Source organism: Notolepis coatsorum (genome assembly GCF_963971535.1).
Source record: "Notolepis coatsorum genome assembly, chromosome: 17".
Taxonomy (NCBI): Eukaryota; Metazoa; Chordata; class Actinopteri; order Aulopiformes; family Paralepididae; genus Notolepis; species Notolepis coatsorum.
This window is the reverse complement of record NC_140181.1, coordinates 41,041,125-41,066,957: the sequence shown is the minus strand read 5'-3', so window position 1 is coordinate 41,066,957 and position 25,833 is coordinate 41,041,125. Positions and strand designations below refer to the sequence as shown.

General features: G+C 42.6%; 1 protein-coding gene across 2 annotated transcripts; it reads right to left on the bottom strand.

Moving 5' to 3' along the window:
* Positions 1–723: 723 nt before the first annotated feature.
* prdm2a (PR domain containing 2, with ZNF domain a) lies at positions 724–15,782 on the bottom strand. Of its 2 annotated transcripts, none has more exons than XM_084334180.1 (4): positions 15,680–15,782; positions 13,785–13,851; positions 6,217–10,877; positions 724–3,077 (listed from the first exon to the last, which is right to left on the bottom strand). In XM_084334180.1, exon 3 carries the CDS (start codon positions 10,792–10,794, stop codon positions 6,220–6,222), a length of 4,575 nt encoding a protein of 1,524 aa, XP_084190306.1. In that variant the 5' UTR covers positions 10,795–10,877; positions 13,785–13,851; positions 15,680–15,782; the 3' UTR covers positions 724–3,077; positions 6,217–6,219. The 2 variants fall into 2 exon arrangements, with proteins under 2 accessions (XP_084190306.1, XP_084190305.1); XM_084334179.1 differs by having other exon boundaries at positions 6,232–10,877.
* Positions 15,783–25,833: the final 10,051 nt, after the last annotated feature.

Below are 25,833 nucleotides of genomic sequence, written 5' to 3'. Positions count from 1 at the left end.
TCTGCATTTTAAATGTAAGGAGTAAAAAGTATGTTTTTTTTCTCTGAAATGTAATGGAGTAAAAGTACAAAGTATACAAACCTAATAATACTAGAGTAAAGTACAAATCCCCCAAAACAGTACTTAAGTATTGTAACAAAGTACAATTACTCAAGTACTTTACACCCCTGCCCATTGCCCAAAGGTCAGTGAATACCACGACCACAACACCAGAGGGAGTTCCACAAATCATGTTCAACCCAGATTTGGCTCAAACAAGGGACTAAACACATTTCACAATTATGCCACATCAATGTGAAACGCCCTACCACAGCCGTAAAAAAATGTGAATACCTACCCACCTTCAAAACCGCTCTAAGAGCACCTACGGGAGGCTGCAATTCGAACCCCCCCCCCTCCCAATGTAGTTTCCTCCCCCTCGTATGTATATATTTTCTGTTAGGATCTGTTTAACAGTACTGTATATTTGCATATCTTGTATGTCACAAATGTAACAGTACTGTATATCATGATATCTGTATGTTGTGTATGTCATGTCACTATGAATTGAAAATGGGGGACCCTGATGTAAACAAGACGAAAGTCTTTCTCTGGTCTGCATCAACGTAAACAATTGTGTGTATTGATCCATACTGTATTGTACCCATTCTGCAATCTGTTAATAAAGTTTTCAATCAATCAAAACAAACATTCACTGTGTAAACTTAACATTCTCGGTTTATTTTCAACACTCGCCTGAAAAAAAACATTAGTGCAAATCATACATAGAACTGTTCAGAGATTGATACATGATTAAATTATTAATAAATATACATAATATATTTTACACTTTTGAAATGCTACGAGCTTTTTTCAGTTAAAATAACGTTCTTCCATCCTGTACATCCAATACATTGCAGTCTATCTGAATTAAATTAAATGTTGCAAACTGGGTCAGGGAGGCAAAATGAAGAGATGCACCAACCCAATGTATATAAGCTTCAAGTTACTGATTCAATCATTCTAAATAATTCAAACTACCCTGTATAGCTTAGCCCTGTATCTCCAATCCAGTTTGTGTGCTAAACATTAAGTGCATAATATACATTGACAAGTCATTCTTTGAAATTAGTGACACCTTGATGATTCCATACATACTGTCAATACAGGGTTGTTTTAATAACTGCCCTATACTGTCAATTAACGTCTTTTCTTTTTCAATTTCATGATTTATAATAAAAAGAAAATATTTCACTCAATATTCTTGCAGCGTATTACAAAAGCAAGCAATGAAGTGCTCGTTTTCAGACAAATAACACAATTAAATAAAATGTACATACTTCACATATCAAACCTTCCAGTTTTTGAATAAATTAATGAAATCCCACTTCACTTTGTCGAACACTTGTGAAAAGGTGCCAAACATGAAAACAAAACTAAGCTACCGTTTGCAAACAGGTAAGAGTTGTATTTTAGGCGAGATCATGTGAACTTGTGAAGGCAAGCAAAATATGCAAAGTCTGTCTAATCTATACTGTATTTAATATCCAATATTGTTCAGTTGTTTGGGATCAGTCATATGCAATTATATATATATATAATAGTATGAGAAAACTAAAATGTCCCGTCTCGCTCCCACTTGTTGATGCAATATAACTCTAACTACATGTTATATTTCTATATTTCCATCAAGAACATTGTTCTCAGTGATCTTTCATAAGAAACAAATAGTAGCATAATTGCCAAATATAATTTTCATTTAGTATCACATAGGGGCGATACAGGGACGCCAAGTATCGATATTTAATTATTAATTTAAAAAAATTAATAATAATAAATTAATTAAATTGTATAAGGAAGTTGAATTGTTCATTTCAATACATGTAATAGTACAGGAGTAGTCCACACACACATGTGCATTCAGTTAAATTGGAATATGACTGTAATACAAACAGTTCAGTTTGTCAGGTACATGCAACAGATTAGTGTTTACATCTGTCTGCTTGAGAAAACACCATGTTCTGCAATACAAATTATTGAAGTGAGATGAACAGACTGAACTTTATTTTATTAGATAAAACATGTTGACAAAGTTTTACTTTGCAGTTGAAAAAAAGGTAATAAATTAAATTTGATCAAAAACAAATAAAATTCCGCAATACTCAGCGTATCGCGGTATATTTAGTATCGCAATACTATCGTATCGTGACGCAAGTATCGCGATAGTATCGTATCGTGAGGTCTCTGGCGATTCCCACCCGAGGATGTGGGCTCCTTACTAAACTACACATTCACAATGCTGAGAACACTGGATTCCCGAAATAGAATGAATAGTTGCCCATTTCCCCTCAACAACAACAACAACAACAACAGGTAACAGGTTATGTTGCACTGGACTAAACAGCATATTACTGGAAACGGTCGTTTACAGTCTGGATCAAGGATACCTGTAGTCTCATCACCAGACACTCTCCCACACAATTTTACTTCATACCGTTGACCTTGTATTCCATGTAATTCCATTGATTATTGTCAAATGGAGCAACATCCAGTTTATAATTTAAGGACTAATCTGTACCCAGGTAATCAGTCCTATAATTCAGAATCTACACTGAAGATTCAAAAAGATGACATTAACTGTACTATAAGCATGTACTACAGGTAGCATGCAAGAAGACTTCAAAACAAAAGAAGGCTAGACAAAAGATTAAAAAAAATAATAATAAAAAACAAAAGTGCAACTGCATGCTGGTAAGTACAATTTCAACCTGCTGTAGGCTCTATGAAAAATTAAACCCATAATCATCTCATCATTTACATCCTGCAACTCGCATTTCAGTCACAGGTTAGGTTTCTATCAAAGTGCACACCAAAGCCTTTGCCAAACAGCTCGCAAATTGAGTGAGGAAATCTACAAAACTACTACAAAAGCATCTCGCGTTCATCACATCCGCTCACTGTGGCTCCTTTGTCACTCGTTTCTTTTATCCTCACTTTAGTTGATATCGTAAAGTAAAACGCATAACAGTAATGTCTCCCTTTAGTATCTCAGGGTCCGTCCAGCCATAGACGGACGGGGAGCTTCATATAGCCGAGTCCTGAGAAGAGAAATACATTTATTATGGTCATTATAATTATGTTAATTTTGGCAGCAGTTTAAATAAAAAGAATTAGGCTGGATCCCCTCAGCCCTCGCCATAAACCCTCTGGGAGTCCCATCGAAACAGGATGTTGTTTTTCTTCACGTCATAAAGTGTCTACATACAGTAGATGGGTTTCTCCTCCACATCAGACTCAGTGTGCTGTGCATCAAGGAGGCAAAAAGGAACGTAATCCTGGTCAGAACAACGGGGCACTACAATATATTTGCAATTATTAGTCATGTTAGGGAGCTAAACAATCAATCAATGCCAATGCTAGCCATGCTGATTTGGCTAAATAACATCCAGACGTTTTCGTTTTAAACAACCTTTAGTTGGGGGAGTGACATGGTTTCTCCATAGAGCCCCATTGAATATTTTTTTGCACAGCAGCTCACGCAGGTAAGGGCAAAAAAGGCACGTGATTCAGTGAGTATTGCTGATTGGCTCAAACACAGTATGTCAACAGAACACCTTCAGCCCTCGAGGCAGCAGGAGGCAGAGCAAGTAATGAAATCTGTTCACTTCAGCCCCAAATACGACCCACAATGCAATACATGTGTCATGATGTCCTTTTTATTTTATAACTCGGTTGGTCGGTCCACAAATGTTTCCCACTCTAGTGACCCGTTTTTGCCCTAGCAGGTTGACATTTGGCATGGAGGTCAAGTGTGTGTTCATGCCAATTAACTAAAATGGGGAATGGCAATGGGAGTGGCATATTGCAAAAGGGTCACAGCTATTGTGAATTGGAGCTTGTTTTTATTTATTTTTTAAGTAAAGATGGTGGCAACAACGTAACTAAAGTTACTTATTAAACTATATCAAACACATTTGGAGGTAATAATTCATCCTGATGTTGAGTACAATTATGTTTAGCTTGAGGTGTAAATGTGAAGATGTTTTAACATTTAAAGCGATCTCTGCCAAGAGGCTGGAATCATGCAGTGAGGACTCAAATACTTGCTTATTACACATAATTGTGGCAAGGGTGTCTCAATTCAGTTTGTTGCAGCACACCCGTACCACCTCACACAAAGTGACCATCCTAATGATGTGTTACCAAGTGTTCATTTGTTCATTGAAGAGGTGGTTTGTATGAAAAGAAAATGGGATCCAGCCCTGATGTTCACATTTTGACTCAAATGTTTACTAGTTTTAGTCACATCTTAAGTTATTCCATCCCATAAAGTTTTTATTTCGTTTTAGTTCATTAAAATATGTTGGCCTTAAACTCCTTTGATATTTTTCCTTTGATCCCCATTCTAAACACTCGCTCGGAGCTGCCTGTGTCTCCCTGGCACCTCTGCCTACGTTAAAATTGCAATGACGATGGAATCCCGCCAGGTGGCAGTATCGCCTACCTTTTGAACTGGGTCTCTAGTCTCTGGGTCTCTCTCTCTCTCTCTCTGTGCATCTGGCTAGAGGAACCCCTCCCCCTCAAAGTGAATCAGAACACAGCAATCTGTCGGCGATTTGATCGCCTGAAACATATTGTTTCCCTGTATGATAGCCATGCCCAATGCACATGAGTAATTGCGATCACGATGGAACGAATGGGATTATTAATTTTAGAGTACCTTCTGACTAAGGTAAGGACATCAGTCGTATTTCACCGAACCTAAAACATGCTTTTGGTCGCAGCTTCGAGGTAAAACTACCCCGCCCACCCCCCTTGATGATTTTGTGAAGAAACATATATATATGGTATATACTTTTGATTTGGAAATAATAGGTTCTAGGCGAGCAACCCGAACGATTTGGGCATATGCATATAACGTCATATCTCGCGATCTAGAAAAAAATACTGGATTATTTCTAAAAGGGGTGATGTTTAGCATGGAATAGCGCACAAACTAAAGTATGTCGAAATTAACTGGTTTGTCAGTGTTGGACTATAAACAATGCCTGTCAAATGTGCTATATACTATTGTCTCCATAGCTATAATATAGAACACACGATGGGTCCGCAAACATCGTGAAAATGGTCAATAACGCTGACGCCATTGAGTAAAGATGGGAAAACAGCATGGCAGTCAATGAGTTAATCATTGTCGTACCAGTCTCTCACTGGGACTTGTGTATAGCTTCTGGGTTCAGGGTATAGGAGGGTGGGGGGCCGTAGGTTACTGGATATTTCGAAAGGCATATTCATAGTATTCTCATGACGTTATTTGCCATACACAGTGACACGGCGCCATAGCTCATTGGCTACGGTTGTAATTTTATGATTATAACCTGCAATTTGATTACAATCATGGGGCGACAGTGGCTCAGGAGATAGAGCAGTCATCTGGTAAACCGGAGGTTCCCGGTTTGATTCTCTCTCCTCCCGGGCAGCGTGTCGAAGTGTCCTTGAGCAACTTAACACCTAATTGCTCCTGATGAGCAGGTTGGCACCTTGCATGGTTGCCTCTGCTGTCGGTGTGAGAGTGAATGGGTAAAATGTGAGGAAATTTTTTTTTTATCTACCTTTTCTCCCCATTTTCTGTTTTTCTCCCATCCCCAATTTCGTATTGTCCAATAGACTTATCTCAAACCCTGCCCTCTTTTCTTGATCCTCCAATCACAACTGTCGCTTACAGTTGTGATTGGAGGATCAAGAAAAGAGGGCAGGGTTTGAGATAAGTCCATTCTACCCTCCCCTGTCTCGAACGTTGTTAGGCCATGCCTCCCACAAGCCGGCTGCAATGTGGACGAAGCCTTGCATCACGTGTCCCCTCCGGTACACGAGGAGGCAGCCGTCGCATCTTTTCACCTGCACAGCACAATCTCTCAGCGGCGAGGGTCTGCGTGGGAGGGACACGCCGCCCCCGTTGCTTCCTGATTCTGCTGCGCAGGCTTCCCACCCCTAACACTGCCAAATGTGTTAGTATGAACGACCAGCCAAGCTGGTAGCAATGCCGAGAGCTGGGCTCGAACCCAGCATCTCCTGCATTAGTGGCGAGCGCCTTGCCCACTGCGCCACTTAGCCGCCCGCGAGGAACAAATTGTAAAGCGCTTTAGATAAAAGTGCTATATAAATGCACCATTTACTATTTACAATCACCTGTTGTTCACAACCAAGACGTCTGCGATAGAATACTATGAAAGGTACCTGTCAATCCCTTACAGGCTGCTGAATGATCATCAGCTTGTCTTGTGAAACTGTAGCGCTCTGCAGCTGGCTGCCAGTAACCACTCCTGTCGCTCCTTCTCTGCCCCGCACGGGAGGCTGCTGCTCCTCTTTTTTGGGCTGTGGTGGAGTGTGTTGTGGTTTCACTATGGTGATTTTAATGGGGATTTCTTTGACACCGTGCTGCATTCTACCGTACTGACGCATGGTGGGGTTGAAAGTTCGAACAGTAGGGAGATCACCCAATGTGGGCTTTTCCTGTTTTGTCTGGGTTCTTTCTTTCACCACAACAATCTTAGTCTTTTTGTTGGACAGGACTGTGTGCACAGGCAGGATGGCTGGCCTCTTAGCAGGACTAGACGTATGATATCTGGTTCTCTGGTCCTCTGGCCTCTTAGCAGGACTAGACGTATGATCTCTGCTTCTCTGGACCTCTGGCCTCTTAGCAGGACTAGACGTATGATCTCTGCTTCTCTGGACCTCTGGCCTCTTAGCAGGACTAGACGTATGATATCTGCTTCTCTGGTCCTCTGGCCTCTTAGCAGGACTAGACGTATGATCTCTGCTTCTCTGGACCTCTGGCCTCTTAGCAGGACTAGACGTATGATCTCTGCTTCTCTGGTCCTTGGCTCGTCGTTTCTCTTCCAGGTGAGAGACACCTCTACGAAGGTGCCCGTTATTCTCCTTGGTGACGGACACGCCTCCATCTTTCCTCTTCTTCACCTCTTTAAGTCTCTTGGGGCAGACCGCCATGTGTTTGGTTCTACTGCGGCGTAACGTGAACTCTCTGCTACAGTGCGGGCAGACAAACACCTCACGCTCCTCATCCACCTGAGAGGGCGCCGCTTTATTCAACGAAGAGGTCTCTTTGTTCCTCTGTGACATTGCCCTTTGGACCAACCTTTTTTTCCTTTTGTTGAGTGCGTTGAGCTTCATCTTGGCCGGTGTCTCTTGGTTAGGTTTGCCATTGGCCTGGCTGGACGTGTGGTTCATTAGTCCATTAGTGGCATTAGTACTGGACAGCACTCCATTCTGAGCTTTAGCGAAGTGGCGAAGTGGGATCGGATTTTTCTTGGGTGTGTAACGTCTTTTGTCGCTGGCGTTTGCACAAGCCAGGATGTGTTTGTGCAGTTCTGGCATGTTGTCGTAGCTCTTGCCACACTTGGTGCATCGGATCGCCGTGCTGAAAGTCTGCGGGATGTTGTGGGTGGTGAAGTTGGTGGCCGAGGCCACGGCGCCGGCAGGCGACCTGTTGTGATAGGGGAACGGAGGTGGCTTGAAGCTGGGATAGTGCTGGTTGATGCCGAGACGAACGTCTGGCCCTTTGAGCTTGGCTCCATCAGAGGCCATGATCTTAATGGTTGTGAGCAGCTCTTCAGCCGCCTCATCTACCACCTCCTCTTTTTTAACAGGTTTCCAGGGCCCCTTTGAGGCGCAGGGCACAGACTCCTCTGCATCGACTTTGGCTGAGAGGTTGTAGTTCTGAGGTCTCAGCTTGCCCTTCTCTTCCTCTGTATATGTACACTGCTGGCCGGGGTGCAACTCTTCCTGGTGATGTTTCAGGTTGCAGAGGTAGACAAATTCCTTTGTGCACACGCTGCAAACGTACGTCTTGCCAACACCGTGGAGGTTCGAGCGGTGGTCGAGCAAAGCAGACGGCTTACCGAAGAGCAGCACGCAGAACTCGCATTTATATGGCCATTCATCAGCGTGGTAACTTACGTGATGACTTAGTTCTTTCATTGAATGGAAAAGCTTATTGCATACATTGCAGATGAAATTCTTGGTGAAGGATTGTTGTTGTGCATCACCGGGTGTCTCGTTTGAGGATTCTTCCAGTTCAGCGGGTTCAGAGGGGGGTGAGGTTTCAGTAGACATTTCACAGGTAGAAATGGACTCGTCAGCAGTTTCTTCTTTTGGGGTGGATTTCTCTTCAGAAACAGCCGACTCTGGGTCAGGATATGATGATTCACTAACTAGAGAATTATCAGATATAACTGCAGATGTGGTTGAGAGGGTTACTGATTCTGCAATGCAAGATACTAAAATAGGAGGGTCAATGGTTTCCGGGTTAGGTAACGACATAATCTGTTGCTGCTCTATGTGATTTATGACCATCTGAGTAGATGCTGCAGGCTCAACAGTGTTTTCTTGTAAAGTAATTGCAGTAGGGACAAGATTCCCTGGAGCATCAAGAGCTATGGTGCACTCTATCAAAACTCTGTTGCTGGTAATATTGTAAGAGCTGATAAGGGAATCATTTAAAGTTACAGTGGGTGTGAATGGCACTTCAGACCCTATAGCGGTTTCAACAATGGGTGCAGTGAGAGTGATTTGATCAGTGATGAACACATGACCAGATAGATTTAGAGCTGGGTCAAGGGGTTGGGACAGAGTAATGAGGTTCGCAGCATTAGCAGTGGCAAATGCAGTAGTTAAATCACATTCTGATAAGCTTAATGTGTTTTCCGTACAAATTACCAAAGGTTCAGGGGTCATGTTTTGGGCCAGAACCTGGAAAGGTTGGTGTGATGGGTTGGAAATGGAAGTCGGTGGTGCCAAAACTGTAATCAACGAAGGAGTCGATGTTAGTACCGAGTGTGGAGTTGGGGCACCTAGTGCTATAGTGCATGGTGAGGCTGGCTGCAAGGCAACAGGAGTAAGAGTAGATGGAGATTGAGCAAGAGAGTTGGAGGGTAGAGCAAGTCCATAAACAAACCCTTCTGGAACAGGTTCTACTGGTGTCATCATATCTGAACCTACCACTAGGGCAAAGTCTGAGACCAAAGAGGCCTCAGGATTCCCCAATATGTCTTGCTCAGCGACATCAACATTTGCATACTCGTTCATCAACACCTTCTCCAACACGCAGGTGTTTGGTTTCTTTTTTTTTAGCAGAGGTTGTGAACCCAAACTTGACATAGAATCCAGGTCATCTGTGCTCTTTCTTTGCAAACTCAAGTCCAGTGCTGCCTCCGCTGGAGATACCTCTTCGTTCTTCTTGACGGCATTAGAGAGGTCTAGTGGCTGTTGGTTACAGGGATTACCGCCACTTATCGAGGGCCAACTTTCTGGCAAGACTTGAGTCGCCATCGTCTCGTCTACAGGCGGAGGCGTGCCTTCATTCTCATTAGGCAATTTCTGTGGAGGTGAGCTGTGCTGGAGCGGCGTGGCACTGCCAGCATCATACTCTATGAGGTCTGGGGTCGTGTTTTCAACAGTAGACGTTGGGCTTTGCTGTGGAGAGCTGGTTGGAGACCCCGTCCTTCTCTTAAACCTCCCTGTTCCCGCAGGCAGCACAGTGAGGGAGAGTGGCGAACAAAGATTCTGGCCATCAGTAATGACGGCAAGAGTAGGTTTAAGGCCATCTTGCTTCTCCAGGAGCTGTTTAAGCTTAGGAGAAAGAAATACAGTTCTTTCTTTCTGCATAGCTGTAGATTCCGTGTTCTGGGGAAGTAGGTTTTCTATTAAAGAAGACACAAGTGATGCTGAAGATGAGGATGAAGACACAACCCCCTCAGACTCCAACTCAGTTTTAATTTGGGGTAAGAGAGGCGGTGTTGCTGTTCTCCTCTTGGTCAACGGTTGACCAGGTATCTCTTTGCCCACAACTGCCCCTACATTCAGCACCTGGCTGATTTGGACAGAGTCAAGAATCACAGCTTCCAGTCCAACCAAAGTAGCAGATCCATTGTTAACCTCGACTACTTCACAGCTTCTGACTGTGCTTGTCGAGACGATTTTTCCATCTATGTAAAAGCTGAGGTTCTCTGAGATGTTGCTTGAGATGTCAAGCATGTAATGCTCTGCCTGTTCACCTCCATTCTGCAGGACAGATACAGCTGTTACACTGTCAGTTGGCTGTGGTTCCTGCTGAGACCTCGGAGACGTTTCCTCCGGGGGCGGGGCCTTGTCCACACCTCTGACGCGGAGATGCCGCTCGTGGATCCTGCGCTCGTGTCGTCGTTTGTTAGTATGTGTACTAAAAACCTTTTCACAATATTTGCAAGCGTGACCCCCCTCAAATTCTCTGTGTTCGTCTAGTGTAGTAGCCTGCTCTCCGTCAGCCAAGACAGAGGTACCACAGCCACTGGGGGATGGAATTGAGTCTAGAACACCAGTGTGTGAGAAGAAGCCTAGAGAATCCACCGGGTTTATTAAAGAACCAGGCCTCAACTTGGCCTCATGCCTCCTCTCGTGCCTCCGCCTACCAATCTTTGAACCAAAGGACTTATTGCAGTACTTGCATTTGAACGTATGCGTCTGATAGTTTGCCAAGGCATGGATGTGTATGTGACGTTCCAAGCCTTGTTTGCTTGTAAAACGTCTCTCGCAGAGCTGGCAAGGAAACAAATCGTGATGCTCCAAATCCTCGCCCTGATCAGGATCTTCAGGTGGAAATGGTTCAGGTGTATCGGTTTCCATGTTGTCCTCTTGATCGTTGTCCACCATCTTCTGCATCTCCTCCTCCTCTTCCTCTTCTTCCTCGTCGTCGTCTTCCTCCTCTATATCTCCATCATCTCTAAATTCAGAGATGTACAGGTGAGAAGAATCCTCCATCTTCTCAGGAGACCGTGTCCTGTTCTCTTAGAAGTCTTCTGACAGCAACAGGTGACGTGAGAGCTTTGACAGCCTTCACACACCTATTAAAAAAGGACAAAGTAAGACATCAGCCATTAGGACCATAGCACAGATAAGAGCAGAATACTTGTTCACTAGGGGTGTAACGGTAGACGTAACAGTTTCAGTACTGGACCTTCGGTTCAGTCCGCGCTGTGTACCGAACGAATGCAGCGGTACGTTAACCACCAACGCCATCTGGCACATATGTCGTCCATGCAGAATGCTTCAAAATCTATGCTTCAAAATCTGCAAAAAGCCAGAGTGGGGATTGTTTATAATTGTGCGTGGGCCACAAATTCAAAATGTTATTTTCCATGTTGTACTCTGTGGAGCAGCACAACAAACTATTGACAAATTTGACACCGCGTGCATAACTTTTTTTTGCATGCAGAATTCAATTCAAAACTCCAAGTTCACCCCTTCCCAAAATATAACTTGCGCAAAGGGACGGATGTTCGTTCAGCCCACGCACAACACAGAGATTACCTGTAATTTAGCATAGCCTCATAGTTTGGCGAACACACACACCTACACACCCACTCTCTCTCTCTCTCTCTCTCTCTGTGCGTGAGGAGGATTGGTGCTAGATTGAGAAGGGGCTGTCTCTCAGAGATCAAATTAATGATAGTTTGCGGCATATAGAACGGACATTCATACACAGCAACACGCCTCCAAACAAGGTGTGATAAACATGAATTGATATATTTTCCTCTGCATGAAACAGGAAATAGTATTTACCATTAGGGACCTGCATGACGCTTCTTTCTCTATTCAATAACGTGGTCGCGGTTGTACTTAACTCTTTCAGTGCCACTCACGAGATTTCTCGTGTTTTTTTATAGGTGGTTGCTAGCCACTCACGAGATTTCTCTGATTTTTTTTTTAATTATTGCATCACCCGAGCCTACCCGAGTATAGCCGAGGGGCGCCGACGATCACTGTGGAAAAAAGCGCCCCCTGTCGTCTCCCAGATGACATAAGTGATTTTGGAATGGACTCAATGAAAATGAATGGGGGAAAAAATCCGGTACTCCACATTTTCCAGTTCACTGATCCAGCCGGGGTTACTAGAGTTCATTCTGGAGCCTCAGATCCCCGCGGATCATGGAGTTCTACTGTATCGCGTTGGATCCATACACGTATCGATTTTTTCGAATGGTGATCAGGAATTGGAATATACCAGTTGGATACCATCTGATGTCAGGTAAGGACTCTATGTTATCAGTGGTAGGATAATCAGAGTAAGTTTGATGAAGTTATAAGCTGTTTTGTGAAATGTCTTCTTTCGGTTTCACTGTAAAAGTCCAAGAGGAAATCAACGGAGCGATTATCCGTGCGCGGCCATAATGTGCGTGCGTGCACGTATAATATTGATCATCTAGCGTTTATTTGAAAACGATTCATAAAAAGGCAGACGAATATCAACGTTGTGGAATATTCCACTAAAAGACGATTTTCATAGAATGCTCCAGAATGAGCTGTTTTTTATATCAAACTGCTCTAACTGCTCTGAAACGGCAACGACGCGATAAAAAAACAATCTGTCTCCACAGCACTGACTGGAAAATAGTCTTTGATAATGCGATGGGCAGATTAGACACATAGCCATAATTTAAAACATAGATTAGGCGATATTAACGTTAACATTGGCGCCGATGGTGGCATTCAAGCGGTAAAACTGAAAACCAGGCGTGGCACTGAAAGAGTTAACAGTTACTGCATCACCCCTGAGTGGAACATGGAAAGCCAAATAAATAAACAAACTTTCCCCCAATGTACCGAAAACCCATACCGAACCGTGACTTCAAAACCGAGGTAGCACTGTAGCACCCACTCCACACACTTTATAGCACACACTCACTTTAAACAAACACACTGTAGCACCCACTCCCCACACTTTATATTTATTGATGAAGGATTGCACTACAACTCGTACACCTTACTGTAAATTGTACCTAAATTGTACCTCATCCCATTTCTGCTTGCACTATATAGTACTGTACATTAGTACACTGCATAGTATTGTATATTATATGGTAACTCAGTTACGTCTATTCTGCATCGAACATTGTACATATGTCTATACTGAACACTGTGACCTCATTTTCTACTTCTAAATTACATGCTATACTATGTTATTTGATACTATCTTGTCTAGCACAGTCTCTGGAGCGTAACAGTAAGAAGCATTTTGTATGAAAGTATTCTGTACTTCTGTATGACAACTATTAAAGAAACTTGAAACTTGAACTTGAGGTACGTATCGAACAGTGGTTTTTGTGTACACCCTTATTGTTCACCTTAGATTACATTGGTAATGACCAATAGCATTGGATTTTGTATATCTGGTTCTTTATCATCATAGTCAAGTGTGTTTTTGTGAGACACCAGTGGTTGAAACATCCGTTTTCAGTCGATAACAGAAGGAACTAGAGGACTTTAAAATACTTTTCTTTTTGTGCATGTTAGTCCTAAGGCAACAAAAGCTATTGTTAATTATTTAAGATGTCATATAAAAAGGTCCAAAACACAGACAAGGGCCTTATTTCTTTTTCCTTTTCATGAGCAACCGATTTCACTTTAATTAGGCCTGTATAAAGAGGTTATTCCATTTTGATTAGGCCTGTATAAAGAGACTATTTCACTTTGATTAGGCCTGTATAAACATTTACATTTAGTCATTTAGCCAACGCTTTTATCCAAAGCGACTTACAAGTTCTGTAGGACAAGTCATCAGCTGAGTAACTATGTTCATCAAAGTGTAGGTTAGTTTATTAGGACGAGTGCATGACAGTAAGGTTAGATAAATTTTTTTTTTTTTTTTTTTTTGTTAAATTTGACGAAAAATTACGAATATCAGCGTGGTTTTAAACACTAAATAATTAAAGTAACTAATGAAATTAAAGCAATGTGAAGCAACCTTTTACCGTTTTCAGGGTTGAGGCAGAGTAGAGAGCATCTTTTCTTTTGTCACAGATGAATGCAGACTTTTGGCTGTAGGAGAAAGAAAACAGAATTTCAAAATGATTCAAAATAAACAGGCTAAAGATGCACAAGACAGCTGGATGCCGCCCACAGTGAAATTACTGCTACTTGAAATTACAGCAGGGGCGGGTCTGTGAATTGTAATGGCCCTTTCACCTGTAGTAAGATGTGTTAATCTGATTGTATTTGGTGGAGAATATTAAGTGAACTATATGTACTGTTGGACTGTAACAATTCCATGTACGAATAAATAAAAATGAAATAAAATAACCACAAACATGAATGTTCCTTTGATTGATTGATTGATTGATTGATTGATTGATTGATTGATTGATTGAAAACGTTATTAACAGATTGCAGAATGGGTACAGTACAGCTCAATACACACAATTGTTAAGGGGGTGCAGACCAGAGGAAAGTCGTTTACAATTAATCATAACATGACATACACGACATACAGATACACCTATACATTTATGACATACCAGATTTGCAAATACAGTACCGTTTGTGATACAAAAAGTGTCCAGAAAAGAGAGTATATATTTTGACGTAGAAACTACATTGGAGGAGGTTGGGTAGGTGGGGTGGGGGTGGGGGAACTGTACATTGGAGGTGGTTGGGTGGGTGGGGTGGGTTTCCTAAATATTCACGTCACTACTACAAGGTAAGAAAACTGTATTTTCCCAGTTTCCAAAATCACCGCAGACTCGACACATGACAAAATTCCTCCACACCTGAAAGCCGTAAATCCACAGCAAAACGGTAGGCAAGGCACCCGGGTCTAGAAATGCAGGCTTCAATCTATGTTGTTCAGTCAATCTGTTCAGTACTGCTCAGCACTGTTTCAAGATACACACTGACCTCTTCTGAGAGAATTGTTGAATATAGATACACAAATGTTCTAGAATGTTTGGTTATGACGTCATACTGTGACATCACAAATGTTCTAGAATGTTTGATTATGACATCATACTGTGACATCACAAATGTTCTAGAATGTTCTATTATGACAAATAAGACGGCTCAATGATTTTATCTAAATCCAATCAATATTCCCAATGCCGTTTCAATGTAAGGTTATAAAAATAAACATATAAACATTCATATAATACAATAACCTAAATATATAGCTTTGGCTCCTCTACAGAAGACATGTAAACAAAGCTCCCATGGCTAGCATTTTAGGCAGAAGCCTTTGATGGACGTCAGTGATAAGTCGTACTTGCAGAAAGCCGATTGAGTAATTGAGGCCTATTGTATTAACACTGGTCTACAATAGTGGGCAACCCTAAGAGGCCTAATTATGGCTGTTACTTCAGTTTTCTACCATATTCTTATTCTAAAATAGTCGGTGGTGCAATATAATAGCTATGCTACTTTAAATACAAAAGGTGAACGGTCTACTAATAATTGGAACTATATATATAGTAATTCACATCTGCTTTCACCTGGCTGTGATGACACGTCCCTCCCCCCCGGACACCATTGCTGGCGAGTCATACAACACGTCGTCATACACAACAGATACTAGCTCCAGTCGTTACATTGAAAGGTCAATTGGCTGCTACTAAAACGTAGTATTCGTGTGTTACACATACGGACAAGTGGGGCGCAAGTAATTAACACGACAAAAAAACAGACACTGTTTCAATGACTGAGTAAACGACTCAGTTGGTATCGGCAAACATAATGCTAGCTAGCGTGCTGCTAACTAACCACATTGACTGCCATTTGTGGACGTGGGTGGTTCGCACCGTCAAGACAACGACCACTTGCATGACAATACTCTGCTCTGGTTACGGAAATCATAATCTATATAGTGTACAGTACATACTTCTGTTCGCAGCCTAAACGTCGCCAGGGATGTGTGGATTGTTATTCTTATTTTTGCAGGTTGCAGGTATTTGCTTTGGCTTCTCTTCCCTATTGTGCTGCAGTTAGTTTGTCCGGCGCTTGGATTGGCTAGAATGTGTAAACGATCAGTTCCGAACCAATCAGCAACAGGTTTGTTGAGACACGACAAGGGGGAAGAACATCAACGCAAAGGGCAGCTGTCTGAATGAATGATTGAAAACTTTATTTAACAGATTGCAGAATGGGTACATTACACTACGGCTCAATACAGACCAGAGAAAGACGTTTGTCTTGTTTACATCAGGGTCCCCCATTTTCAATTCATATTGAGTGTCAGGCTGTATTTAATTATTTTGTTTCGATGCATATCACATGACTGCCAGCCATGATTTTGTAATTTCCCACAAATAAAATGAGATAGATAAATATGGAAATATGATTTGCCTTTTTGGTTCAGCATTCACTGGATCAAAAATAAAAATAATTTCTCAATCAAGCAAAAATATCTGGCACATATGTCGTCCATGCAGAATGCTTCAAAATGTATTCTTCAAAATCTGCAAAAAGCCAGAGTGGGGATTGTTTATAATTGTGCGTGGGCCACAAATTCAAAATGTTATTTTCCATGTTGTACTCTGTGGAGCAGCACAACAAACTATTGACAAATTTGACACTGCATCCAAAGTGGATTATAAATCGGCTCATAAGCATCCGTGGGATAAAACATAAGACCCAAACTAGACATGTACCTTGCATTTGACATCACTCATGATTCGGGCCAAAATTAGACTGACCAATGATGGAAATTCTCTGAAATAATTTCCCTAATACCGTCACAGTTTATTATTGCAGTCTCTTTTATTGTCCTCTAGAGGGCGATGCATCTCAATATAAAGAATTGTGTCATCTCAGTTGAATTTACAACCAGGACCTGGTTACACCCATCAAGGATGTTTTTCTGTTTGTTACATTAATCTACCATGTACGATTACTGATTTTACAAGATTACTAGGGCTGTTCTGGGATATTCTGATAAATAAAATAGATGTATTGATTTACATTTGTTTGTTTTGTTTTAGCCCGTTTCCCCTTAGACCTAATAGGCTACACATACAATTGTACTTATGTGAACATAATTTCCATGTGTTCATGCACTGGATAACGCATACAAAGACAATTCGTTTTTCCTCATGCAACCATACCTGATATTTCATGTGTTCACTTTGAAATATGCCTTACTGCATGTACACTACCTCAACTATGACAACTCTAGAAAGATCCATCACCGGAGACTATTCAAGGTATTCTCCTGACACACTGTGCCTACCAACATGGCGTAATGCCACAGAATTCTGGCCACGGCTGTCATTTAAGGATAATCACCTGTCTTTTCATTACTATCACCTGTTGTCTTCCTATCAATATGTCTGCGACGGCATGCTATGAATAGTGCAATGTCCTTTTTCCTCACATAATGAAAAGACAGAAGCCAAACACATCTGACAGATGTAACCCACGGTTGATATGATGAATGTCTTTACTGCGCCCCCGTCCCCTGAGCGGTTCTGTTTTCCCCAAACAATCGTCAATTGATTCAACAAGGAACACTGGGGCTGGCTTTGCATTAATCCAGCACCTACACTGCTGCGTCCCAGCTGGGTGCCAGCTCCCTGTTTCTCATGGCATTATTTACGCCTTCAGATCCATGACAACAGAAAAGACATTCTTTGAGAGGGTATACAGGAATGCACCAGGGCCTACAGATGTACTGCTCGCTATCGTGTAGCGCATGGGTGTTGTCATGTGATATGCAAGCTTTGTGTGTTCTTTTCATGTCCGTGGGTCATGTAGGCTACATAGGGGCGACGTTTCAATATCGAACTACATGCCAAGGAAGCTTTTTTTCGCAAGACATAATGAAGAATTGTCCCAGAAACAGCCCTCTGTCCCGACCTCTGCAAGGAAAGTAATGGACCATCTATGATTGACTAAGGCCTTGTTGAGCCTTTTTATTTAGAACTGTAAATCCAAAGGTCATGGGGCTGTGAAAACATTTTACTTTGAACCACCTACAGTATGACATGCTTTGGGTCGAATGTGTCAAAAAAAACACACTGAAGAGTTTCTAGGCTGTGTACAATCAACATGCTCTCTATCAAGTGATGTACCAAACTGTGGCACACCGCATGAAAACAATTCTTATCTCTGAGAAAATGAATCAAACTGATTTGTTTAGATTTTTCTTTAGGAAAAGTGTGTTTTCAACTTGGTAAGCAGTGAGGAAAGATTCATATTTATTTTCATGTTTATCAATACATTGTGTAACTAAACTGTAACTAACTCCCTCTTCAGAAATACTGCCCTCAGTTTTACCTGATCAGGTTTGGTTTCACCCAAGGAGTGGAAGTGAAAACCCTAAGAGTGACACCTGACCTGTAACACCTGCCTTGGGATGCGATGGTACGAGACTTTGATGGTACGATTGTAGTCTGAGGAATTATCACGGTTCCACGGTATGATGATTATTATTTGTAATAAAAAATATATATATCTGAGCTTAGCTAAAACACGCAAAAAATACCATAGGATAGTGTACCATAGCTACTATAGATAACGTAGCTTCTAAAATGCATACACCATGACATTTCTAATTGCAGTTAATATTGAATTTGGTTAATTGCTGCAGCAAATAACCATATACTGTAACTCCATTTTAGGTTTTCGGGGGAACAATGGTTTCAAACTTGGTAGAGTGTTTTGTTCATTCATAGTTATAGACAGTAGAGGTTGAGTATTTTACATTGATTGACTTTACAACTGTAAATACATGGGCTGGTTCTTCAGTGTGACAGTTCACTTGAGACATTCTAAACACAACTAGAATGACACTCACAGTGATGGTTGTAGTTTGTTCCTTTGTGTTTTTAGTGTGTGTAGTGTTTGTGTCCTATCCCCTGCTTCCTCATCTTATCATGCAGACAATAAAAGCCTGGTTTGATCTCCTCTACAGTGCCAGATCATTCCATCTCGTTGGGAGAGTCACCAGTGCCACACTTCTTGTGTTTTTGGTAATTCTTGCTCCAGTGAATGTATAGCTTTTTGACCTCTCGTGTTTTTCCTATTTTCCAGATAGACTTTGGTGTGTCACACCGGCAGCGCCCCGGTTGCTGATTGATTGATTGATTGATTGATTGATTGATTGATTGATTGATTGATTGATTGAAAATTGTATTAACAGATTGCAGAATGGGTACAATACAGTACGGCTCAATACACACAATTGTTAAGGGGATGCAGACTTTCGTCTTGTTTACATCAGGGTCCCCCATTTTCAATTAATCATATTCAATTAATCTGCTTCCTTGTTTCCCCCGTGAGGATTTTTGTATGGACCTGTATCCGACACTGTCGCCTCACAGCCAGAAGGTCCTGGGTTCGATTCCCGCTTGGGGACCAGGTTGCGGTGTTGCCAGTTACCCAGGTGGGGTATCTCCTGGGCCTTTCTGTGTGGAGTCTGCATGTTCTCCCCGTGCTCACAAGGGTTTCCCCTCCTGATAAGATAAACCCAATGGAAAAACATGCACAACATATCGCTGTCGCGTCCCTGATGAAGACGGACAGGAGCACTTGGATTGGCCCCCGGGCGCGGCCCTTGTCTGCACCCGGCTGCCCTTGGGGGGAAGGACGACAGGATGGAAAGTGCAGAGAACATTTCATTCAGCGACTCAGTGCATGTGTGTGTGTTCCTGTGGGTTTCCCATCGCATGTGTGTTTGTGTGTGTGTGTGTTAAAATCTGCATGACAAATAAAGACTTCTTCTTCTTCTTCTTCTTCTTCTTCTTCTTCTTCTTCTTCTTCTTCTTCTTCTTCTTCTTCTTCTTCTTCTTCTTCTTCTTCTTCTTCTTCTTCTTCTTCTTCTTCTTCTTCTTCTTCTTCTTCTTCTTCTTCTTCTTCTTCTTCTTCTTCTATCCAGTGGTCCAGCCTGTTGCTTTGTGTTCGCTTTTGATTATTGTTTGTGGTTATTAAAACACTTGATTAACTTCTACTCAGCGGTGTCCGTCTATGCCTTTGGGGTCCGAGTTTGAGCTGTTTGCACACGGCCGTTCCCACCACTGTCACACCAGGGCCCCATCATCCTGTAGATCTTACCGCAGTTCCTACAGAATATCACCTCAAGAGGTTTTCAGTAAGATTCAAGAGTTTTATTTGTCACATACACGAGACATGTAGTGAAATGTACGTCGCCATGCCCGCCTTGATTGTGCAAAAATACAAATAATAAATTACAACAATAAAATAGAATAGATAATAAAATAGAGTAGACATGATCAAATACAATGCTAAGCTTAAGAATAAAGGCAATGAGTAATATATACAAATTGTGGCAGACCGGCTGACGTGGTAATAGACAGCCGCCATGTGTCGGCCAAGGTACTGGGGCATATGTCCATAGGAGTTCCGGAGAGATTCCCGCCAGAGCAGAGCACATCAGCACAGATGAAGCGCACCTGTGCCAGACGCGCACGAGACAGGTGAGCGCAATCCCCACTCAATCAAGCAGCATAGAAAATGGAGACAGAGATACAGAATCATTGGAGTAGCTGAGGCAAAACCATACGGAAGGAGAGGACGTGAGTAAGAGAGAGAAGAGGAGAAGATTATTGTCTGTGTGACCAATGTGTCTGAGAACCCACATGTGTATCGACCCCTGCTTGTCTCTTCCGGATCAGCCCCCGCCCGTATGAGAACTGCTCTCTGTGTACTGGACCCCGCTAACGGACCAAGACGATTCTCTTGCATTACGGACTGGCTGACGATTTCCCTAACCTCTCCTTTCCCCCTAAACAGTAATAAAACTGCTGTTAAACGTGCTTCTACCTTGTGCCGTGTGTATTTTGTTAATTCCAATCTGGTGACAGCTCGTAACACCCCAGAGTGTCACAAAATATACAGATCTGTTTTTTAAAGTGACCTTTTTGTAGTGTATTTGTGTGTGGGGTGTGTGAAAGAGTGTATGTGAGGATGTGTGTGTGCCAGTGGAGGTTTCTCTATGACAACACGTGAAACACAAATTCACTCATAATTCATAATTATTATTAATTTACATATACATATATATATATATATATATATTTTTTTTTATTATTATTATAATTTTTTTATTATAAATGTTTTCCTCTGTAAAAAAAAATGCCAGTGAATTTATTTTCTTCAGAAATGGCCAAAATTGACAGCTCTGAGCAGGCCTGCACTGCAGTAATTATTCGTGCAGAATAACTGCACAGGTTGACCCAGGGTTAAATAAATAATAAATAATAGCCAATCAAAATAGGCTATTACTGTCATCTAAGCACGGTCTGTGCATTTAAACTCTTGCCATTGAATGGGGGATTGAATGATTGACAGCCCTTGACATCCAATACACGGAGGTTGAATGATTGGCAGCCTTGCAAATCCAATCAGAGTATGGCTCCTACTCTGCAGGTCTGCAGCTACACGGCTGTTTCTCCCCTCGCAGGATTGATTGATTGATTGGAAATTTTATTAACAGAGCACTGAGAGCAGCCACGTTCGAAACCTCTATATTAGTGTATCTAACATTTAGCACTTTAATAGCAACTTATTTTTCGCCGGCGGGACATTTACTGAGGACCAGCACAACACACCTGTGGATATTATGATTTAACAAGTCTATCTGTCCAGGAGGATGACAACATTATTGCAGGTACTGTAAGCAGGCAGCCTAGCAGTTTCTAGCTTGGATGCTAATAACTACTAACGTTATCACGCTAGCTTGGATGCTAACTAACGTAATTAAGCTGGTCATGGTTCATGGTGAGCTGTTTGTGTTATAACGAGACAGCACATGAATGAATGAATGAAAACTTTATTTGGGTGAATCGCTTGGGTGACTGTCTGAGTGACCACCTGTCGGGAGTCGGAGTCCCGAAAATGGAACGTGTGTCACGCATCAACAGAACAATGTTTAGTGGATTTCGACAGCATCCTCACGCAAATGAAGGATCGATTAGATCACAAAAGACTGCTGTTTGTTGCATTGCTGGATTTGCAACTGCAGAGGAGGTCATTGAACGTTTCATCAGAAAAGAGCGAAGGATGGATTTAATTTACAAGGAGCGACAGGGACACTATTTCCTCCTAAGAAGTAACGTCGTCAATGGTGAGTGAATTTTCTTTTTTAATATTTAGTAGCTGTGTGGGGCGGGTCTGTGTTGGTATGCGTTCTGCCTTTCTGTGGTATAACAAGCGATTTCTTTTGGTCCGCCGTGGCCCCCTCCCTCCTCCTTCTCCTCCTCCCTCCTCCTCCTCCTCCTCCTCCTCCTCCTCCTCCTCCTCCTCCTCCTCCTCTCTCTCCTCCCTCTCTCCCCTCCCCTCCTCCTCCTCCTCCTCTCCTCTCTCCCTCTCCTCTCTCCTCTCCCTCTCCTCTCTCTATAGGTCTATATGACAGGCGTTGTACTCTTAAACAGTAATGTATATTTGTAGATCTGGTATGTCATAAATGTCTGGATGTAGCAGTACTGTCTATATCTCTGTATGTCATATATAGATGTAGCAGTACTGTCTATCTGTACAGTATGTCATGTTATGATGAATTGAAAATGGGGGACCCTGATGTAAACAAGACGAAAGTCTTTCTCTGGTCTGCATCCCCTTAACAATGGACCTGTCTCAAAACCCTGCCCTCTTTTCTTGATCCTCCAATCACAGCTGTCGCTTACCTCTGACTTAGGTAAGAGGTAAGCGACAGCTGTGATTGGAGGATCAAGAAAAGGGGCAGGGTTTGAGACAGGTCTATTGTGTGTATTGAGCCATACTGTATTGTACCCATTCCGCAATCTGTTAAATAAAGTTTTCATTCATTCATTCATTCATTCATTCATTCATTCATTCATTCATTGTCCTTGTGTTACATAAAACCCATCTGTGGCCTCGTGCAGAGGAAGGTGGTAAATACATGTACAGTTTTGCATACCATTGACTCAGAATGGTCTGTTTTATTGAAATCGTCACAGCAGTATATTTTGTTTATACTTCAGAAGTATGATATTTAAACATGGTCCCCAAAATGAATGGAAGCGAATGAGGAGCCTGACACCTGGGAGGAATGGGGGTGTTGCAGCGTTGGGGATGTTTTAAAAAATATAATTTAATATATAATATAATATAATAATTTGTGCTTCACCTAAAAATTTGGTCAGCAGCCTCCACTGGTTTGTGTCCATATGTGCTTGTGGGCTGAGAGATCAGTGTTCAGTGTTCTGATGGCCTGGGGGAAGAAGCTGAGTCTGAGTCTCTGTTTTTGCGGAAGCGCTTGCCTGACCGCAGCAGCTTGAACAGACTATTGTTGGGGTGATGAAAGTCCTTCATTATCCTGTAGGCTCTGGATCGGCACCTCCTGGTGTACAAGTCCTGCAGGGGTGGTAGTGCGATACCCGTAGTATGCTCTGCTGAGCACACTACTCCTGTAGAGCCTTCCTGTCCTGGGCAGTGCAATTGCCAAACCAGGCAGTAAGGTTCAGGCTCTATCACTTCCCCCACAAAGCCCTTATCATTGTACTATTGACTTGCTCCCGGGCACCCCTTATCCTCTTGGAGACTGTATAACATCTCCAGACCAGAAAAGGAGGTCATGGAGAATTATATTAATGAGTGTGGCAGCAGGACTCATTCGTCCCTCATCGTCACCTGTGCAGCAGGTGGTCCCGCATAGCCATGGACCTTGTCACTGGACTTCCTCCATCAGAAGGTAATACCCACTGTATTGACTATTGTGGATCGTTTTTCTAAGGCAGTGCATTTTGTTGCTTTCAGCTCTGGAGACTGCTAATCTTCTGGTGCAGCATGTGTTCGGACTCCATGGTATCCTTCAGGACATAGTGTCCGATCGGGGGCCGCAGTTCTCTTCCCAGATCTAGAAATCCTTCTGTCAGGCATTGGGGGCATCCAAGACCTGGATTTTCCTCACCCAGCCTCCTGTTCCACACTAGTGCACTGCAACCCTGCCCGAGCCCGACGGGGCCCTACCCGACCCGACGGGTTCGGGCTGGGTAGGGCTTTGTTTTTAAATAAATAATTCGGGCTCGGCCGGGCCGGGCAGTGCCCTCTTTTAAAAAAAAATCTTTTTTTTATAGGATAACCTTAAGTTTCTGTTTCATTTTCGCGTAACCTAGTGCTGTCATCAGAGAGTGAAAGCCTCGTGTCTGAGGAGTCAAGATGTATTAGTTAACAGATAAAATTGGATGTAATTACCGCAGCTTGGAGGGAGAACTCGAGGGGAGCGCTGCAGGTGGATGATGAACAAATGAACCAGACCAAAGTGGCATAGGTTGAAGTTGGAATATAGCCAGTTGGCAAACGTTTTAATTTGTTCTTGGATGTATGTAGCCGGTTGGCGAAGTTTTGTTAACGTTGTTCAACGCGTTGCTGACATCAACACAGCAAAGTGGTGAGTCTGATTATTATTATTTGCTGGTGTGTTCTGTTGCGCTTTCATTATATAATAAATGTTGCTGTGCTCGAAATCTGATTTCTGTTTTCTGTTTGTTTGTATAGTGACTGAGTAGGCTATTGTGTCGTGTGTGTGTGTGTGTGTGTGTGTGTGTGTGTGTGTGTGTGTGTGTGTGTGTGTGTGTGTGTGTGTGTGTGTGTGTGTGTGTGTGTGTCAAAGAAGATTCCATATAGCCTTCAAATACGTTTTACGAGGCTGCCGTGTGAGTCAACGCGAGCGCTGGGAAATAGAATTTGCGAACAAGGCTATAGAATGGTTGTTAGTTTTCAGCGTGATATGTGTTATTTAGTTAGACCTATTGGACATTTTCGTTTTTGTTTAATATTAAACAGTATTAATAAACTAAAAAAAAATTAGTTAATATATAAACAGTGTTTAGAATATTTAAAACAAAAAAATAATTTAATGTTTCTTTAGTTTTCACTATCTGTTATTTAGGTAGACCTATTGAACATTTTCGTTTTTGTTTATTTATTAAGTTCATATAAAACCGTGTTTCGAATATTTAAAACAAAAAAAAAAAAATCAGGTTTTCACGCGGGCTTAAAATATTATTTACAGTCTGGCTTATTTTCGGGCAGGGCCTGAAGTTCACGGGCTCGGGCTGGGCACAGGCTTCATTTCAAGGCCCTTGCAGACCACTAGTCCACACACCTGCCATGGGTGGAGTACGCTCACAACTCCCCGGTCTGCTCTGCCACAGGTATGTCTCCATTTATGGCCTCTAACGGCTTTCCAACCCCCGCTTTTCCCAGCCGAGGTGACAGAGCACCTTCGACGTACTAGCCGATCGTCACCGCAACCCTGCTCTCGATTATCAGCCGGGTCAGAAGGTCTGGTTGTCATCCCGTGACCTGCCGCTTCAAACGGAATCCCGGAAATTGACCCCAAGTACATTGGTCCATACGAGGTGGACCGGATCATCAACCCCAGTGCAGTGAGATTAACGTATATCCAATGTTCCATGTCTCTCCTTAAGCCTGTGTCCTCCTGCCCGAGCCCCCTCCACCCTCCCGGGTCATCCATGGTCATCCAGTATTCACTGTCCGGTGCCTGCTGGACATATGGCGGCGGGGGTGGGGCTATCAGTATCTGGTGGATTGGGAGGGGCATGGACCTGAGGAGTGCTCTTGGGTTTCTCGTGCCCTCATTTTGGATCCTGCTCTTGTCAGGGACTTTTATGCCCAATACCCTGATAAGCCAGGAAGGCCGCCAGGAGGTGTCCGTTGAGGGGGGGGGGGGGTACTGTGATGGTTGTAGTTTGTTCTTTTTGTGTTTTTAGTGTGTGTGTAATGTTTGTGTCCTATCCCCTGCTTCCCCCTCCCTCCTCTGTTTGCTCCTCTCCAGCAGCATGCCAGGGGGGCGTGGCTGACAATGTGGCACACCTGCATTCACTCCTCTCATCCCGCAGACAATAAAAGCCTGGTTTGATCTCCTCTACAGTGTCAGATAGTTCTGTCTCATCATAGTGTAACCAGTGCCACACTTCTTGTGTTTTTGGTAATTCTTGCTCCAGTGAATGTGTAAATGTTTTTCCTTTTTTCCAGATAGACATTGGTGTGTCACACTGGCAGTGCCCAGGCTGCTTTCTTGTTCCCCCCTGT

Bases quoted from the DNA above. Each gene is read 5' to 3' on its own strand.
- prdm2a (XM_084334179.1), bottom strand. From the start codon at position 10,794: ATGGAGGATTCTTCTCACCTGTACATCTCTGAATTTAGAGATGATGGA.